The sequence below is a fragment of the Eschrichtius robustus genome, chromosome 4 (genome assembly GCF_028021215.1).
Source record: "Eschrichtius robustus isolate mEscRob2 chromosome 4, mEscRob2.pri, whole genome shotgun sequence".
NCBI lineage: Eukaryota > Metazoa > Chordata > Mammalia > Artiodactyla > Eschrichtiidae > Eschrichtius > Eschrichtius robustus.
The window spans coordinates 49,031,968-49,053,814 of NC_090827.1; the positions used below are offsets into that span (position 1 = coordinate 49,031,968).

Genomic DNA, 21,847 nt, shown 5'->3' on the forward strand with positions numbered 1-21,847 from the left:
AATCTCCCAATTCATCCCACCACCACCACCCCCGCCCCCGCTTTCCCCCCTTGGTGTCCATATGTTTGTTCTTTACATCTGTGTCTCTATAGACAAGACAGACTTTAAAACAAAGATGTTATCAAGAGACAAAGAAGGACATTACCATTTAATGATCAAGGGATCAATCCAAGAAGCAGATACAACAACTGTAAATGTATATGCACCCAACACAGGAGCACCTAAATACATTAAGCAAATACAGGTAAACATAAAGGGAGAAACTGACAGTAATACAATAATAGTAGGGGACTTTAACACCCCATTTACATCTATGGACAGATCATCCAAAAAAAAAATCAATATGGAAACACGGCCTTAAGTGACACATTAGACTAGAGAGATTTCATAAATATTTATATATATAGAACATTTCAACCGAAAGCAGCAGAATACACATACTTTTCAAGTACACATGGAACATTCTTCAGGACAGATCACATGCCACAAACTAAATCTGAATAAATTTAAGATAACTGAAATCATATCAATAGTATGAGGAGAGAAATCAACTACAAGAAAAAAAATGAAAAAACACAAACACATGGAGTCTAAACAATATGCTACTGAACAACCAATGGGTCACTGAAGAAATCAAAAGGAAATTAAAAAAAAATCTGAAGACAAATGAAAAAGAAACACAATCCAAACACAACAACACAACAATCCAAAATCTATGGAACACAGCAAAAGCTGTTTTAAGAGGAAAGTTTACAGCCATACAAGCCTACCTCAGGAAACAAGAAAAATCTCAAGACAATCTAAGCTTACACCTGAAGGAGCCAGAAAAAGAAGAATAAACAAAACCTAAAGTTAGAAGAAGGAAAGAAATAATAAATATCAGTGCAGAAATAAATGAAATAAAGACTAAAAAAACAGAAAAGATCGATGAAAGAGCTGGTTCTTTGAAAAGATACACAAAATTAATAAACCTTTAGCCAGACTCATAAGAAAAAGAGAAGGCCCAATAAATAATCCAGAAATGAAAGAGAAATTACAAATGAAACCACAGAAATACATAGGATTGTTAGAGATTACTTTGAACAATTATACATCAACAAAATGGACAATTTACAATAGATATATTCCTAGGAACATACAATCTCCCAAGACTGAATCAGGAAGAAACAGAAAATATGAACAGACCGGTTACCAGTAATGAAATTGAATCAATAATTTAGAAAACTACCAACAAACAAAAGTCCAGGACCAGTAGGTGAATTCTACCAAACATTTAAAGAGTTAACACCTATTCTTCTCAAACTATTCCAAAAATTGAAGACGAAGGAACACTGTGGAACACATTCTATAAGGCCAGCATCACCCTAACAAAAAACAGGCAAAAACACCACAAAAAAGTAGAATTACAGGCCAATATCTCTGATGAACACAGATGCAAACATTCTCAAAATATTAGCAAACTGAATTCAACAATACATCAAAAGAATCATATACCATACCAAGTGGAATTTATCCTAGGGATGCAAGGATGGTTCAATATCTACAAATCAATCAATGTGATACATCACATTAACAAACTGAAGAATAAAAATGATATGATCATATCAATAGATGCAGAAAAAGCTATTGATAAAATCCAACATCCATTTATAATAAAAACTCTCTAGAAAGTGGGCATAGAGGGAACCTACCTCAATATAAAAAAGGTGATATATGACAAGCCCACAGTTAACATCATATTCAATGATGAAAAGCTGAGAGCATTTCCTCTAACATCAGGAACAAAACAAGGATGTCCACTCTCACCATTTTTATTCAACATAGTTTTGGAAGTCCTGGCCACAGCAATCAGAGAAGAAAAATAAATAAAAGGAATCCAAATTGGAACGGAAGAAGTAAAACTGTCACTGTTTGCAGAGGACATGATACCATATATAGAAAATCCTAATGACGCTACCAAATAAATCAGAATTAATAAATGAATTCAGTAAAGATCCAGGATAAAAATGTAATACAGAAATCTGTTGTGTTTCTATACACTAATAACAAACTATCAGAAAGAGAAATTAAACAATCTCATTAACAATTTCATCAAAAAGAATAAGATACCTAGGAATAAATATAACCAAAGAGGCAAAAAACTTGTACTTTGAAAGCTATAAGACACTGATGAAAGAAACTGAAGACGACACAAACAAATGGAAAGATATACTGTGCTCATGGGTTGGAAGAACTAATATTGTTAAAATGACCATAAACCCTAAGGCAATCTACAGATTCAATGCAATCCCTATCAAAATACCCATGACATTTTTCACAGAACTAGAACAAATAATTCTAAAATTTGTATGGAAACACAAAAGACCCCGAATAGCCAAAGCAATCTTGGGAAAGGAGAACAAAGCTAGAGGTATCATGCTCCCTGATTTCAAATTATACACAAAGCTACAGTACTCAAAACAGTCTGGTACTGGCACACAAAAAAAAGATACATAGATCAATGTAACAGAATAGAGAGTAGAGAAATAAATCCAAACTTATATGGTCAATTAATCTCCAACAAAGGAGGCAGTGGGGAATAGACAGTCTCTTCAATAAACGATGCTGGGAAAAGTGGACAGCTACATGCAAAAGAATCACACTGGACTACTTTCTAACACCATGCACAAAATAAACTCAAAATGGATTAAAAACTTAAATGTAAGACCTGAAACCATAAAAGTCCTAGAAGAAAACATAGGCAGCATGGTCTTAGCAATATTTTTTGGATCTTTCTCCTCAGGCAAGGGCAAAAAAGCAAAAATTAACAAATGGGACTACATGAAACTAAAAAGCTTTTGCACAGCAAAGGAAACTATCAACAAAGGCAGCCTACCAAATGGAATGAGGTATTTGCAAATGAACTACCCAGTAAGGAGTTTCTATTCAAAACATACAAAGAACTCATACAACTCAACATCAAAAAAAAAAAAAAAAAATTGAAAAATGGGAGGAGTACTTGTATACACAGTTTTCCAGAGAAGACATACAGATGGCCAACAGACATGTGAAAAGATAGTCAGCATCACTAATCACCAGGGAAATGCAAATCAAAACCAGAATGAGATACTACCTCATACCTGTCAGAATGGCTATTTTCAAGAAGATAACAAATAACAAATATTGGTGAGGATGTAAAGAAAAGGAAACCCTTGTGCACTGTTTGTGGGATTGTAAACTGGTACAACCACTATGGAAAACAGTATGGAGGTTCCTCAAAAAATTAAAAATAGAACTACCATATGATGCAGAAATTCCACTTCTGAACAAAAACAGTAATTGGAAAGATACGTGCACCCCTATGTTCACCGCAGCATTATTTACAATAGCCAACAAATGGAAGCAACCTGTGTCCATTGATAGATAAATGGATAAAGAAGATGTGGTGTATATATATATATATATATATACACACAATGGAATATTAATAGGCTTAAAAAAGAATGAAATCTTGCCATTTGCAACAAAATGGATGGACCTAGACGGTATCATGCTAAGTAAAATAAGTCAGACAGAGAATACAAATATCAAATGATTTCATATGTGAAATAAAAACATAAATAAATAAAATAAAATGAAAACAGACTCAACAGATACAGAGAACAAACGGTTCACAGAGGGGAGTATGGTGGGGGTGGGGTCGGGTGGGAGAATTAGGTGACTAGCTAAGTGATACAAACCTCCAGTTACAACGTAAATAAGCCATGGGGATGTAATATACAGCATAAGGACAATAATATTATAGTAACTTTGTATGGGGACAGATGGTTAAAGGACTTATCATGGTGATCACTTCATAAAGCATGCAAATGTCAAACCATTATATAGTGCTCCTGAAACATAATATTGTACATCAACTATATTTTTAAAGGCTTCCAGTGTGGCAGGCACAAATTGCTTTTTTGCCAGAAATATTAAAATCATTTTATGTATTTTTATAGTTGCCTAAGTGTCCACTCTATTTTCTTATATTTCTGAATCAAAAGGCATTAAATAAACATCTCTTTGTTCACTATAAACACTGGATGAGGCAAATGTGAAAATCATTTGAAGAAATGTGAAACAGTAAAAGCAATTTACTTTTGTCAAAATAAGAAAGTGCCAAAGGCTGTTATAAATGGCAAGAAGGCAAACTTAGCCAATATATGTAAATATAAATGTAAAGGGGGGAAACTGAGCATAAAATTGTATTTGTATGTAACATATACATGTATGTAATGGACACATGTATGTACACAACACCATTACAAGAATGAAAAACAAAGATGAGGAGTAATTTAAAACAAAGCAAGAGCATTTTCTTCTATTACAATGCTTAACTTCATAACAGTAAAATGTTAATAAGGAAAGAAAATATGGAAAGAAAAGCCCAGATCTGTATACATTTTATAAACATCCGTAACTAAAACATTTCATACCTGTAAACATGGCGTGAAAGTAAGGACTACAGGCGGCCAGCACCACTCTGTGAGCAGAGATTTCCATGTCTTCAGCCACAATCGTGACATCACACAGCAAATTCTGACTGTTTACAAAACAGGGAGAGAATAATTTTAATGATAACAAGAGTAAGTGTATTGAACACCCTACGCAAAAATTTTACAGTAAAAGCCCAATTTTCTGAAGTTAAGACTGACTAAAAATTGCCATCCTTAAAAACAGGATACCCAAACATGAAGCACATAGAAAACAGTCATGACATACATCAACATGCCTTGACCCTCACTCAGAATCTTGCCTTTGTTTAACAGAGAAATCTTTCCAAACTTGATTACTGATTTCTCAACCTAATAAAAATTACTGGCAGCAAACCATTAATGGGGTGTAAAAGGGGAGGCTGTTTGCATTAAGAACTGCATCAGCAGAAGTGGCAGATGACACTAAGATAAAGACAAAATAAAACACATGGAGAAAACTAAATTGGGTCAAAGTATCAAAACTATACAGACATAGAAAATGTCCTGGGTCATCAAGCAAAGGTAAAATTACATTCAACTACACCTGCTGCTCGAAAGGCGTTTGAGCATTTGAAGTTTAACTTAATCAGAACATTTTCCCAATGCAAAATATCTCATTCTTCAAGGTCAGAAAATATTACCACACATAAAATTAAAAAGCATTTTGTTACCTTAAAACAATTATTCAGCACACATAATTATACCTCCAGTTCTAAAATATCCATTTTAATACATTCAAAAGCATGTAGTGGGCTTCCCTGGTGGCGCAGTGGTTGAGAATCTGCCTGCTAATGCAGGGGACGCGGGTTCGAGCCCTGGTCTGGGAAGATCCCACATGCCGCGGAGCAACTAGGCCCGTGAGCCACAACTACTGAGCCTGTGCGTCTGGAGCCTGTGCTCCGCAACAAGAGAGGCCACGATAGTGAGAGGCCCGCGCACCGCGATGAAGAGTGGCCCCCACTTGCCACAACTAGAGAAAGCCCTCGCACAGAAACGAAGACCCAACACAGCCAAAAATAAATTAATTAATTAACTAATTAAAAAAAAAAAGAAAAGCATGTAGTGAACACTTTTCACATGCTATACAAGCTGCTAGATGAGACTCTCCAGCTAAATAAGAATGTCACAGAATTTATCTTTTTGGCAAAAAAGGTGGCTGGCGCTAATTCCAGAACAAGGAAGAGGGCTCCACTCTAACACCAACCTTGCTGGTAATCATGTCATTAATGAATGAAACAGGTGCAATGAACCCAAAGTCCTTTCTGCACCTCAAATATCCTCGCACTGAATTTATGTGTATAGTGTACATAGCTCACGCTGGGCCACCTCAACTATTCCGACTATTTCCTACAAGGGTGCCTGATGGCTTGTCATGTCTAGTAGCTTACAAGCAACATTTTCACAGGAGCTTAACCCAGTCCTTGAGTGTTCCACTTTTCGACACTGCTTATAAACTTGTTTCTGCAGAGTTCACACCAAAACTTCTGGAGATCCTACTGGTACTCACTTTCCCTCCAGTCTAGGAGAAACTGTAAGAAAAGGAGCCAGCACAGCCCTGGTGAGGACTGCATCCTGGTGATGAGCTCGCTGTGCCCTGTAAGTTGAAGCACGGGTCACGATGCCATATGAGACATCAGGCAGGTCACGTGTTAGACTCAAGAGGTGGCCATCACTCAGCTGTAATTCCTCCAGATCAGTGTGGAAAACTGACAAAGTCTACAGTCTGCTCTGCGCAGATAAAATCACTCTGCAATTCTATGAATTTCATGGGTTCACAAGTTAAGCAGGGGGAACTCAGTGGTGTTTTCAGGAAGGTGTTATACAGGAGCTCCACTCGCATGTATTATTTCACTTAGACCCTACCAAAATCTTATGAGATCCATGTTATTGTGATTTTTACCCTTAAAATGTATAGCTGGGGAAACCAAGGAAAAGATGAATATGAAGCCTGAAGTCACCACTAGTGGCAATGCCAGGATTCAAATCTATGGAGTCTGGCTCACAAAACCATCTAAAGCTATGTGGTTTTAAGACTTGTTAAGGCTTGGATAAAACAGGGAATAGAAAGAAAGAAACAACACCCAATTATTATTTGACATACTATATACTAGAAGCTATTTTTTAAAGTTCTATAAACTATATATAGTTATAAACTATATATAGTTTATAAAAGGGCCAGTTTTAGTGGGTTTTTAGCACTACCTCTACAAGAATAGTTAGAAAAAATCAAATTCAACAAAGCCCGGCAAGATCATCTCTGCCATTAAGGAGATTAGCAGAAAGGACTGACAATGCAAGGATTACAGGACAAAGTGGGAAGCGCCAGAGTGAAGATGCCAGGGGAACAGGGGAGCATCTAAATCAGACTGGGGGTCAGAAAAGGTGTCCTGCGGCTACTGCCCTTAGCCGAGTTCTAAACACAAGTAAGTGTTAGCTGGATGGAGAAGGACAAGAGAACCCCACACAGAGAGAACAGCAGATGCTGCTGGACAGAAACATGAAGCAGCAAAGCACAACGGGGTGTGTAGCACAAGAAGCATGGGCGAGAAGGAGAAGAGGGATGCTGGGGTCAGCAGGGCCATCCAGGTTTCCTACGGTGACCAGGTCATCTGGACACAGCTCAAACGTGGGTCAAGTGCATATTTATGTCTATTTTCCTTTCGTCAATAATCCTTCCTAGTGCTCTGGTTTCAAGATGGAACTCAAGTGGAATTACACTTGAATGCCTCCAAATCACATAATTAATTACATTTAACTTCAATTATAATTACTCATTGATCCAAACCTTCTAGCATAACACCTGCTGGCTATCACATAATTACCTTGGCCTTACGGGCTTATTAGCTGATGTTAGTTAACTAATAGAGTAAAAACACTGCCAAACCAGTATGCAGCCGCACCCTGGGTTAGGTCACATGGAGTCTAATGCCACATTATAGATAAAAGGACATGCTTAGTTTTAGCGTTCAATTTTTTATCTTTCTGTCTCTAGCAATAACATGTTTTTAAAACAGCACTCACAGACTAGAGAGATTTGACCAACCTTTTTATCATTCAGCCAGTGTATGTCTGTTGACTCTGGCCCTTACCTCTTCATTCCAAGTGTGCATGCTCACAAGAAGTTGAGTGACTTTAGGTGAGGAGAAGAGGGCTACCAATAAAATCCGGCAATAAAAATAACAGAAACTTGTTTTAGCAGCCCATACCCAAAGTCTACATGGTGAGTTTATATTCCTATTATGTGAAATCTAATGAGGGAATGGACTATAGAAGGAAAAGTCTTTCAGAATAATGGTATAAATAAAGTTGCTACTTAGCAAAATCTGAATTTATTCACTCATTCATCAAATATCTAAAGTGCGTACTGGGCACCAAGGACTATGTCAGTTTACCACAGTAAACAAGACAATGTCCGTGATAGCAAGGAGTTCACAGTGGAACTGGGGAAAGAGACAAGCTGATGGGTACTTACAAAATGAATTGATAGGTATTAGGGCAAGTGTGGGGTGTTTGAGTACACAGGAGACAGGTCAAGCCCAAACATACAGGAAAGCTTTGGAAAGAAAACTGCTTCTAAGCTCAAGTCTGGAGAATAACAGGAGTTACACAGGCCTTATGTAAAACTCAACTGACACAGAAAAAAAGATAGGCACTCATCTCCAAAGTGAAACATCATGAAAATCGGTCCTTCTCAAGAAAAAAATTGCTTTGAAAACGAATCATACCCAAATACATCTAGACACCCTTTGGTTTTCTGATATCAAACGAATGAATTCCTAAGACTAGAAAACCCTATCACTGCTGTATATACAGAAGCCTCCCTTAATCATGGTGGATGCATTCCAAGACCTCCAGTGGATCCCTAAAACCACAGATAGTACCGAAACCTATATGTACCATGTTATTTCCTACACATACATACCCATGATAAAGTTCAATTTATAAATTAGGCACAGTAAGAGATTAACAGTAACTAATAATAAAATACAACAATGATAACTATACTGTAATAAAAGTTATGTGAATGTAACCTCTCTCTCGAAATATCTTACTGTACAAATTTAATGCCTTCTCTATCTTAACTAAGCAATTATCATGCCCTGTGGCTGTAACTTTCATAGTTTGAGGTGCAACAGCAAAACTAGCAGAAATTTCTTTTTCCTTTTTCACAATTTCACAGATAGAAGATTCCTCCTTACCATAGATCTTTAGCAACCTCAGCATATGATTTTTTTTCTTTTCTTACTAAGGCAAGAACATTCACCCCTTTCACTTAAAGGAAGTACTTTACAGTGTATCTTTGGCATATCTGAATTGCCAGCATCACTTCTCCTGTGCTTTGGGGCCATTATGAGTTAAAATAAGGGTCACCTGAACACAAGCACTGTGAATATTGCAACAGCCAACCTGATAACCAAGAGGGCTAACGGCCGGGACACACTGGACAGAGGGATGATGCATGTCCCAAGCGGAATGGAGCAGGACAGTGAGATTTCATCACACTACTCAGAACAGTACTCAACTTAAAACTTATGAATTGTTTATTTCTGGAATTTTCCATTTAATATTTTCAGAGTGTGGTTGACTACAGTAACTGAAACCTTGGATAAGGGGGGACTAATGTGTATCTTCTTAAAGTAAAATGTGCCATTAGGCTCTGAGATATCTAAAATAGTTGGTAGTTCCATGAAACAAGAATTTACTTTCTACTGGAAGTGGGGGTGGTGGAGAGATTACATAGATAGCATCTGTCCACCCTTCTTCCTCAGGTGCCAGGCTGCGTGAGATGTGGAGGCACTTCCTGCCACATGGAGCAGAATCAGAATAACGGCCGAGGTGCTAGGCTGCTGAGATGAGCTTTAGCCAGAGTCCACAGAGCAAACACAAGCCACAGCCTCGGAATGTGCCCAAAGGCATCTTTGCAGCAGCATCAGTGTTAGCATAAAGAAACAAGAGCAAGACAGAAAAAGAAGTTAGGCAAGAGGTCAGAAGCCAAGAAAGTTAAAACCTAGTGAGGAAGCACAGGATGAGCCAGATGCGGAGCTGCTGATCAGCTACTTCATCAGGTTCTGGCTGCTCAGGAAGAAGGGAGGTGGGGAATGAAAACAAGCTGTTTTAAAGGTGAAAGGCTTCCTGATCACTGACTTCAATCAGTTATATTTAACCAAACCTCCAAAAACTGGTAGTGTCATTTACAGACAAGGGAGATGCAACCTAGCTAAAATGTCAATAATCTTGAAGAGCAACACAACTCCATAACAAGTGTCACCACCATCACCTTCTTCTTCTTAAAACAATGATGGTTTGAATTTGAATTTCTGTGGCAGTGAAGCACAGGGAAAACCTAGCTGTTGGGCTTACTAAGATTCACCACCACAATTAGAGTCCTGAAAGACAGCACAGCCCCTTCAACAGATTTGCACCTGCTGAGATTTTCTAACAGCAAGCAGGAAAGGATGACAGTCAACTTGTAAACGCGTATGAAAACCTACTACAGTCAGTGATTTAGAAACTGCCTTAAACTAGAAAAGGATCCCAGAATAGAGAATCCCACATAGAATCAAGAGAACAGAATGACAGGGAAAAGTGACAAAACCAAGCCACAAGAAGACGTGGGGGGAAGCACATTACTGAGTATTTGTCGAGAAGGGAAGGTAACAACTCCAGATTTGAGGACTTCTAAGAATACTTGGTCACAGTTGAGAGGAGGTGAAAAGAATAATTGGAAATAAAGTGAAAGAAGATATGAGTGACAGGGAAAAGATGATGGGGAGGAGGCAAAATGGAGAGCTGAGGATTTCAGAGAGGGGAAACAGAAATGGCAGGAGTGAGTTTCTGAACATGTGTGATAAAAGCTCGACTACATGTAGAAAATGGAGAATATGTACAAAGAAAACTTCCTTATTAAAAGTTACTTTTTTAAAAAACTTGGTGAAATAAAACATGAGCTAGATACTCTTAGCTATAATAATTTAAAAGAAAAACAGCTAAGGTAGCATCTTCCGATTTTCTGACTTAGGAGGGGATGCTGAAGGCAAACCCTGAGGCAGCACAGCACCCCACACCAGGAAAGAGAAGACGAAACAGAAGCAAATTCATTCACTACCATCCATTCTTCACATCTTTGAAATGTTTAATGATTCTATCCATGCTCACTCAACAAACACCACCTAAAAAGAAATCTATCACAAGTACTTAAGATACACTGTAGAAGATTACCAGTTAAATTGAGACTGTTAGCTTCAAAATGTCTCTTAAACTTTCTTAAATAAACAAGTTTGCTTGATTTAGGGACCCTTCCCAACTGCTCTGTCCTTCAAGGAATGTTTTATATTCTACTTCAGTACAACATAAAAACAAAAGAAGCTGACGTTTTACTATAGAAATATATATACATACATTAGTGATAAAAAAAAAAAATTCACACCCTGTGTAATTTCCTAAATCTCTTTCAAAAACAGTGATATAAAGCTATGAAAAGGTAGTCTCACTTCAGTTTGTTGTTTAATTCACTTGCAACCTAAGCAACAAAGTACAAATAACCAAAGAAGAGCCACAAACTCGACGTTTTCATAGATGCACAACAGATATAATCCTAGTAGTGATCTGGGTCCACACTGTCTAAAAGTCCTGGGGGAAAAATACAATAAGCATTCCCTTAAGAGAGGGATTCAGGATCTTCTGTTTAAATTATCTTCTGGAATGTAAGAAATGCTATTGTAACTGAACGACTAAATGTTTATGGCTTCTGTGTGATATACAGGCAAACATTCAAACTGCTTCATAAGACTTATCCTTACTAAAAAGTTTCAACTCCTAAATGCAACTTAAGGATCAATATTAGCTTGCTTCTAAACAAATAATAGGTTGGTCCCCCCCAGTAATACTCATTGAAACTTTTAAAACTCAAGTCCGGTCTTATCCCATATCCTAGAAAACAGACTGTTTTTTTTAAAATTTATTTTAAACACAAAAGATTAAATCTGATAGTTCCTTTTTGGTCATCTCAAAAAGCTCACAGCGTAATGTCCTCAAGCAAATGTGTGTCATCTCAAAAAGCTCACAGCGTAATGTCCTCAAGCAAATGTGTGTCCGGGGTACAGCCTGCTTCTCTGTCTGCTCCACAGGCCCAATACAGTGTGTTGCATAGAGTAAGCACTCTGTAAAGGTCTATTGCTTTGATTTTGAAAATGTCAGTGTGTTAGTGCTTTGAAAAACTCCTCCTCCTGCCAAGCCATGCCTAGGAAATGTACAGAGCTGAATTCCCCACCAGAGATGTGTTGCTGTACAAGACTCGCCTTTCACTACGCTGCCAGGCTGTTTCCCCGACGTCATTAGTCTTATGATGCTACACCCTTTCTCAAAAACCTTCACTGATTCCCACTGTCCTTGCAATTAAATCGCAATGAATCACACTGTTTAAGCCTGCCATAATTCTGACCTTTTCTACAGACTCCCCAGCATGAACTCTTCTTGATTCACTTTACCAAACAGGTTACATTTAGCCCGTCCCTAGCTTGTGCAATTATCCAGACCAGGAACTGCCTTTCCTCTCCAGTCCTTTGTATGAATCCTACTGCATCCCTATCAGGCCCAACCAAAACCACCTCTGTGAATTTCTCTTGTGAGAATCCTTTTCAGGACCCACATTTTGCACACGATATTCCACCACCTCATCCTCTTCTCTACATCTCCTGCACAATCAGGTCACTCGAAAGGCAGGGGACACGACAGACACTGGCTCTGGCTCCCACACAGCCTCTGGGCGTGCTAGCTGACTTCAAAGGAGAACCAGGTACTTACAAATACTTGCTGACTACACTGTTTAGAAGTGACCACAGGGTTTTTAACACCAATAATTGCAAGTTATTCAAACTCGTATTGGACTGGGACATAGAGCTATATCTGGGCCTCCTGTCTAAAAGAAATGAAAAACTAGTTTAAAGAAAATATAACATTCCATTTTTATAAATTTACATTATAATTCTTAAGTTATAATTCTATAACTTGGGGCTTCCCTGGCAGCGCAGTGGTTAAGAATCTGCCTGCCAATGCAGGGGACATGGGTTCGAGCCCTGGTCTGGGAAGATCCCACATGCTGAGGAACAACTAAGCCCGTGCGCCACAACTACTGAGCCTGCGCTCTAAAGCCCGCAAGCAATGACTACTGAAGCCCACGGGCCACAACTACTGAAGCCTGTGCGCCTAGAGCCCATGCTCTGCAACAAGAAAAGCCACCACAATGAGGAGCCCGCTCACTGCAACGAAGAGTAGCCCCCGCTCGCCGCAACTAGAGAAAGCCCGTGCGCAGCAACAAAGATCCAACGCAGCCAAAAATAAATAAATAAATCAATAAAATTTATATTAAAAAAAAATTCTATAACTTAAACTTTACAAAACTCCTGTCTTCCTAGTCCCATAACCATACCTTACACCAAGTATAATTGGAAGAAAAGTGACTTTTACTTCTAAAATTTCCCTTTCATTAGCCAAAGGTTAATAACAACACTCTTTGGGGTACAGCTGATATTCTACTTATTAGAGGTGACAGCCCAAGAGCAGAATGGAGAGAACAAGGAAGTTCTCCCTTCCCAGAAGTCAGGAAGCCACTCTCAGCTACCTATTTCTGACAGCAGGAAGTTGATGCAAGGACAGGAAATAACAAAAGATTTTCAGCTGTACAAGGAGTACGTTTCTTCAGAGATTTTTTTTTTGTTTTTTTTTTTTTTTTTTAAGAATTACTGGGACTTCCCTGGTGGCGCAGTGGTTAGGAATCCGCCTGCCAATGCAGGGGACACGGGTTCAATCCCTGGTCTGGGAAGATCCCACATGCCACGGAGCAACTGAGCCCATGTGCCACAACTACCGAGCTTGCACTCTAGAACCCGCAAGCCACAACTACTGAGCCTGCACTCCTAGAGCCCGTGCTCCACAACAAGAGAAGCCACTGCAATGAGAAGCCCGCGCACTGCAACAAAGAGTAGCCCCCACTAACCGCAACGAGAGAAAAGCCTGCGCACAGCAACGAAGACCCAACACAGCCAAAAATAAATAAATAAATTTATTTTTTAAAAAATAGAATTAAATAAAATTGGCAATAAGGGGTAAGAGAAAAGGGAATGACATTAAAAAAAAAAAAAGTGCTGATGAGCCTCAAAGAGAGTTCATTTTTTAAAACACTAGCAGTCGGTGACTTCATTAAAACAATCCTTGTTGTGGATGTGGCAGCCAAGACTCAGCTATTCAAAGATTATTCTTCGTTCTGAAAATCAACATCAACTGTTAGCCTGGTTACATGCTAGCTACTGAAATGGTGCAACACAAAGATCAAAAACATACTGTTCCACAGCCATACAGTTCACCCCCAAAATGGTACAAACAGCTGAATGACGGCTACAGCTAAGTAATCCCAGGATGAGACAAGGTGCACCACATGCAGGGAAGCAGGAAAAAACCTCACAGGCTAAAAGAACGTCAGAGCAGCAATGAACCTCAGACTGCATTCCGTCCATTCCCCTCATTTTATAGTTAAGGCTCAAAAAAGTAAAACAACTGGCCCAAGGCCAAAGAGTTTGTCCAAAAACTCGGGTCATTCACCTCAGGAAGGAGAGCTAGGTGTGGCCCTCCCTGTAGTTTAGTGACTGAGACCTTCGTCAACAGGGGCCCACTCACACATCAGTGGAAGGTCTGGCTACCAGCCCCATGGGAGTGGGGGCAAAAGTAACATGAATAGGCCTATTAAAAGTCAGTCTTTCTAGATTTTTCAAAGAAAAAGAAAATGTCTCAAAATAACCAGACTATTTTTCTTACTTTTCCTTCAGTGTCACTTAATAACCACTGCATTTTACATTCTAATAACTACTTTTGCAACGAGATTAACTGAAACAGCATGGGCAGACCTGCTGGATTATCCCACCTATATTTTCTCCCAAAAACTAAATGAAAACCTACTTACTGAAACTGATGTCAGAGCAGCACTAGGAAACAAATCTAATATCCATTATTTAGTTTAATTTTCTCTTATCGCTCTCTCTCCAATCCACTCTCCACCCAGCAGCCAGTGTGTTCTTTTCAAAATACAAATCTGATCTGATCATGTCACATCCCTGCTTAAAACTCTCCAATGGCTTCTCCCACGGCAACTCCTGATAAAGACCAAAATGTAGAAGGCTCTAAGAATGTTGGCCCTCACCTACTCACTCAGCCTCCTCTCTTGCCATGACCCCCCAGCCATCTGCATTCCAGCTACTCCTCAGCTCCTCCAGGAGGCTAGCTCACTCCCACCACAAGACTTGGACACTGCCATTCTCTATGCCTGACTTCATTTCCTTACTTATTTTTTCCTTTTGATCTCAGCACAATTATTCTTATCTTCTCAGGGAAGCTTTCCCTGACCACTGTTATCTAACTTCATAGCCCTCCCTGTAGCAGTTACTGCCATTAAAATTTACAGTAAATTATTTGTGTGATTCTTTGATTAATGCCTGCTTCCTGCAGTCAATCACAAGCCCCATGAGGGTAGCAGCCATGTCTGTTCTGGCTTACCATTGTATCTCCAGCACCCAGCAGATGAATATTTACCGAGTCTTTAATTAAAGAAGAACCAAACAAATGATGGAACAAAAAAAAAGGATGGGCTTTCAGGAAGATATAGCATAGAGAGATTAAAGGAAAGTTTAAGTTACTCCCTTCTTAGCCCAAGCTTTTAAATATATGTACTTTCACAAAGGGAATGATGGGAAAATATATGTCTTTCACAAAATGCTAAGAAAATAAAACCAAGCCTGCTAATACATACATTAGTCTTTTAATTTAAAAAAAGCTACTCGTTTTTCAATCAACCTTTAAAGTCACTCTTTCATTGCAGTGACTCTTAACATATTTGAGAATTCCTTAGCAATGGGCAGGTCACTACTCCCCCAAATTACTAACACTACCACCACCACCACCAAAGAGAGATTTACATTTTTCTCTGTCTAAAAGTTTTCTTATATTTCATGCAAATGGAAATGACAAGAAAGCAGGAGTAGAAATACTCATATCAGACAAAGCAGACTTTAAAACAAAGTCTATAACAAAAGACAAAGAAGGACATTATATAATAATAAAGAGATCAATACAAGAAGAGGATGTAACACTCATTAACATATATGCACCTAATACAGGAGCACCTAAATGTATAAAGCAAATATTAACAGACATAAAGAGAGATGTTGACAATAATACAATAACAGGAGGGGACTTTAACACCCCACTGACATCAATGGACAGATCATCCAGACAAAATATCAATAAGGAAACAGTTGTCTTAAATACCATGTTGGACCAGTTGGACTTAGAAGATATCTACAAGACATTCCATCCAAAACAGCAGAATGTACTTTCTTTTCAAGTGCACATGTAATGTTCTCCAGGATAGATCACATGCTAAGCCACAAGACAAGTCTCAACAAATGTGAGAGGACACAAATTATATCAAGCATTTTTTCCAACCACAACAGTATGAAACAAGAAATCAAATACAAAAAGAAAAATGGGAAAAGCACAAACACATGGAGACTAAACATGCTACTAAAAAACCCAATGGGTCAATAAAGAAATCAAAGAGGAAATAAGAAAATACCTCAAGACAAATGAAAATGGAAACACAACTTTCCAAAATCTATGGAATGCAGCAAAAGCAGTTTTAAGAGGGAAGTTTATAGTGATACAGGCCTTCCTCAAGAAAAAAGAGAGAAAAAAAAAAAAAAGGAAAAAAGAAAAATCTCAAACAACCTAATCTACATCTAAAGGAATTTAAAAAAAGAACTAACAAAGCCCAAAGTCATCAGAAGGGAGGAAATTATAAAGATCAAAGAGAAAATAAGTAAAACAGAGACTAAACAAACAAACAAAAAAAGCGAACAAAAAACAATGAAACCAAGAGCTTTTTTAAAAGATAAACAAAATTGATAAAACTTTCAGCCACGCTCACCAGCAAGAAGAGAGGACCCAAATAAAATAAAAACTGAAAGAGGAGAAATAACAACCCATACCACAGAGATACAAAAAAACCATAAGAGAATACTACAGTTATATGCTAACAAATTAGACAATCTAGTAGAAACAGACAAATTTCCAGAAACATACAAACAGCCAAGACTGAATCAAGAAGAATCAGACAATTTGAACAGACCAATCACTAGTAATGAAATTGAATCTGTAATAAAAAAAAAACTCGCAGCAAACAAAAGTCCAGGACAGGATGGCTTCACAGGGGAATTCTACCAAACATATAAAGGAGAGCTAATACCTATCTTTCTCAAACTATTCCAAAAAATTGAAGACGATTGAATACTCCCAAATTCATTCTACAAGGCCACCATTAATTACCCTGATACCAAAACCAGAAAAAGATATTACAAAAAAAGAAAATTACAGGCCAATATATCTGATGAATACAGATGCAAAAATCATCAACAAAATATTACCAAGCCAAATATAAATAGGATCATATACCACGATCAAGTGGAATTTATTTCAGGCATGCAAGGATGGTCCAACACCCATAAATCAATCAATGTGATATACCACATTAACAAAAGGAAGGATAAAAATCACATGATCACCTCAATAGATGCAAAAAAAGTATTCAACAAAATTCAACATCCATTCATGATAAAAACTCTCACCAAAGTGGGTACAGAGGAAACATATCTCAACATAATTAAGGCCATTTATGATAAATCGTTAGCCAACATAATACTCAACGATTGAAGCTGAAAGCTTTTCTTCTAAAATCAGGAACAAGACAAGGATGCTCACTCTTGCCACTTCTATTTAACATAGTATTGGAAGTCCTAGCCACAGCAATCAGAAAAGAAAGAGAAATAAAAGGAATCTAAATTGGAAGGGAAGAAGTTGGAAGGGAAAACTGTTACAACTTGCAGATGACATGATACTATATATAGAAAACCCTAACAGTCTCCACCAATAAAATATTAAACTAACAAATGAATTTAGTAAATTTGCAGGAGACAAAATTAATATATGGAAGTCTATTGCTTTTCTATATACTAATAATGAACTATCAGAGAAAGTAAGAAAACAATCCCATTCAAAATCGCACCAAAAAAAATAAAATACCTAAGAATAAACTTAACCAAGGAGGTGAAAGACCTACATTCTGAAAATATAAAATATTGACAAAGGAAAAGAAGATGATACAAAGAAATGAAAAGATATCCCATGTACATAGATTAGAAGAATTAATATTGCTAAAATGTCCACACTACCCAAAGCAATCTATAAATTTAATGCAATCCCTATCAAAATACCCATGACATTTTTCACAGAACTAGAACAAATAATCCTAAAATTTATATGGAACCACACAAGACCCTGCACAGCCAAAGCAGTCTTGAGAAAAAAAGAACAAAGCTGGAGGTATCACACTCCCTGACTAAAAAGTACCATAATCAAGGCAGCATGGTATTGGCACAAAAACAGAAACATAGATCAGTGGAACAGAATAAAGAATTGCCCATCTATGGTCAATTAATGTACAACAAAGGAGGCAGGAATATACAATGGAGAAAAGACAGTCTCTTCAACAAGTGGTGCTGGGAAAACTGAACAGCTACATGTAAAGAATGAAAGTAGAACATATACAAAAATAAACTCAAAATGGATTAAAGACCTAAATAGAGACCCGAAACCATAAAGCACCTAGAAAAAAACATAGGCAGAACACTCTTTGATACAAATCATAGCAATATTTGTTTTTGGTCTGTCTCCTAAGGCAAAACAAACACAAGTAAAAATAAACAAATGGGATCTAATTATACTTAAAAGCTTTTGCACAGCAAAGGAAATCATTGACAAAATGATAAGACAACCTACTAAAGGGAGAAAATATTTGCAAATGATATGTCTGATAAGCTGTTAATATCCAAAATACACAAACAGTTCATACAATTCAATACCAAAAACACAATTTGATTAAAAAATGGGCAGAAGACCTGAAGAGACATTTTCCAAAGAAGACATACAAATGGCCAGACACATGAAAAGATGCTCAACATCTGTAATTTTCATAGAAAAGCAAATCAAAACCACAATGAGATATCACCTCACACCTGTCAGAATGGCTATCATCAAAAAATCTACAAATAACAAATGTTGACAAAGATGTGGAGAAAAGGAAACACTCTTACACTGTTGGTGGGAATATAACTTGGTAGAGCCACTATAGAAAACACTATGGAGGTTTCTCAAAAAACTGAAAATAGAACTACCAGCAACTCTAATCCTGGGTATACATCTGAAGAAAATGAAAACACTAATTCAAAAATATACACACATCTGAATGTACAGAGCAGCATTATTTACAATAGCCAAGATGTAGAAGCAAACTAAGTGTCCATCAACAGTTGAATGAATAAAGAAGATGTGGTATATATACACAATGGAATACTACTCAGCCATAAAAAAGAATGAGATTCTGCCATTGGCAACAACATGGATGGACCTAGAGGGTATTATGCTAAATGAAATAAGTCAGAGAAAGAAAAATATTCTATGTTATAACTCATATGTGGAATCTAAAAAAGAAAACAAACTAGTGAATATAGCAAAACAGAAACAGACTCACAGGTGGTTACCAGTGGGGAGAAGAAGGGGAGAGGCAGGATGGGGGTAGTGGATTTGACTGAGAGGTACAAACTACTATGTATAAAATGGATAGGCCACAAGGATATATACGCATTATTTTGCGGTGACTTTAAATGGAGTATAATCTATAAAAATGTTGAGTCTCTATGTTGTACACCTGAAACTAACATGATGTTATAAATTAACTATTCAATAAAAAAAATTTTAATAAAAGTTTTCATATGCTTTGCAATGATAAGTTAGAAACCCTAGACCAGCCAGTCCAATAGAAATATAATGCAAGTCAGAATTTTCTAGTAATCCCATTTAAAAATAAAAACAAGTGAAATTAATTTAATAGAATTAAGTAAAATTCTATTTAACCCAAAATAGCCAATATTAGAATAATAAATATCATTTCAAAATGTATTATTTTTAAAACTTATTAATAAACATTTTTTTTTGGTAGTTAGTCTTGAAAATCCATTACGTATTTTCCACTTACAGAGCACCTCAATTCAGACTAGCCACATGTGGCTAGTGGCTACCATATTGGACAGAGCAGCCTTATACCATTCACACTTCTGATAAATTTTTTGCTCTCTTCCTTCCTTTAAAAAACTTGCAGAAAAAGCTTTAAATGTTCTCTGTATCAAACAAAGCAAAAATGAGGGGTGGGGAATATATTCACTTTATAGTGAAAAATAAAGGTATGTTAACGTAATAATACCTTCTTAATTCATTCATGACTTTAAAAGCTTTCTTCATATGCCAAGGATTCACTGTCACCGGGCAGTGTTTTTCGGAATTATCATCTTTTGAATCGAGAGGCTTCTGATGACCCTGCTTTGTGCATCTGTACATAAAAGAAAATAACAAAACACAGAAAAAGATCTTATTAAAGATAGTTTAGTTCAGACTTATCAGGCTACAAGAGATATAATGAATGCCCTTCTCCCCCACTCACTTAGAGGAAGTCTCACAGCATTTTTCAACCCAAGACTAATACACAATTCAGAACACTTTCTGATGGTCACTGTGGTTTTAACAAAAAAGTAGATAATTACCTCCCTGGTTTCAAAGCTCTCTCAAAGATGGGAACAGAAAATTCAGTAAACATGGTTTAGCAGATACCTTCAGAAGAAATGCTGAGAAATGATTTTCTCTGTTGGAAATTAACCTGCTTTTACATTCTGCAGTGGGCCTATTTACAAACCAAGACAGGAACTGGGTCATATTTTACACACACTTCAGAAGCTTAGAATCTGATTTGAATTTTGTTCTCCACCTGCAAGGTTATTTACCCCATATACTTTGGACCTACTTTAACTGTTTACTGAGTATTAACTTTAAGGCAGACACTGTACTAAATTTTCTTTCATTGTTTGTTTAATCCTCACAACAACTCCGTGAGCTAATTACTATTATTATCCCCATATAACAGATAAAGAGATTGAGGCAGAAAACAATTTGGGTAAATGGTAGAGCTGATAAGAGTGCAGCTAGTCTGACCCTCAAGGCCGTTCTTTTCACTAATGTTCAATACCATTTCCTACATTAAGCAATGGATAGTTAATTTCATATTTAAATGTGTAATTTTTAAGAGTACAAAGCTATGTTAGTATTGCTGTGTAAATTATTCTTTCGAAATCTGGGGGCGAAAAAATTAACAAATGAAATCAGGGTGCCATTGTGGGGAGGGTTAACTGCATATGGATGGACAAAAGGAACTTTTTGAGGAGATGGTTGCACAACTCTAGAAATTTACTACGATCACAATTATAATGGGTGAATTTTATGGTATGTAAATTATACCTTAATAAAGCTATTAAAGTTTAATAAATTAGGATACCAAATTAAGCCTAAAAAAATCATACTTGTATATACATCACACAAAGAACAAAAGGCAAACATCATTATTTATTGCACCATTTCTTTTCACGCCTCTTCCTTTCCTGACCCATTTCTGAAAAGATAATTCATTCTTCAAATATTATTTTATTAATTCAGCAAATAATTTTTGAGTGCCAGCTATGTACCAAGCACTATTCTAGGCACAAGGAATATATCAATAAACAAAATAAAAATCCCTGTCCTCAGGGAGCTTGGAGTCGGGGGGCGGGCGGGGGTGGGGGGCATCGACAATACACACAACAGACCAGTAGAGTTAAGTGGCACGTTAGAAATTAAGAACTACGGAAAAAAGAAAGAGGGCCGGGTAAAGAGAGTCAGGAGTATGGGGGTGATGGTGATGGAGTGATGGAACTTGCAGTATTAAACAGGGTGATCAGGGCAGGCCAAATTGAGAACTGAGATTGGAATGAGGACCAGGAGGTGGGAGAAGGCCCAGACAGAAGGAATAACTAGAGAGCAAAGGCCAATATGCACCTCGTGTGTTCCAGGACATGAGAGCAGGGCTGGAGAGGGGAGTACAGATCATGTAGGACACTAGCTTTTACCCTGAGTGAGCTAATTACTATTATTATCCCCATATGACAGATAAAGAGATTGAGGCAGAAAACAATTTGGGTACACTAGCTTTTAACCTGAGTGAAATGGCAAGGTACTGCAGAACAGTGACACAACCCAACTTATGTTTTCAAAGGATCATTTTGGCTGCTGGTTGAGAATAGTCTCTATAGGTCAAAGATGAAAAGAGGGAAGCTACTGAGAAGGGTAATGCAGGAGGAGATGACAGTGGCTCAGAACAGCGTAGCAGC

At 37.4% G+C, this 21,847-nt stretch overlaps 1 protein-coding gene across 1 annotated transcript in view; it reads right to left on the reverse strand.

Moving 5' to 3' along the window:
• The window catches only part of KLHL2 (kelch like family member 2), a 127,748-nt gene that overhangs the window by 96,061 nt on the left and 9,840 nt on the right, over positions 1 to 21,847 (reverse strand). The window contains exons 2-3 of the mRNA XM_068542663.1: positions 19,858 to 19,983; positions 4,458 to 4,564 (exon numbers count right to left, since the gene is read on the reverse strand). Coding sequence (XP_068398764.1) covers positions 4,458 to 4,564; positions 19,858 to 19,983 — 233 coding nt within the window. The remainder of the gene's footprint in view (positions 1 to 4,457; positions 4,565 to 19,857; positions 19,984 to 21,847) is intronic.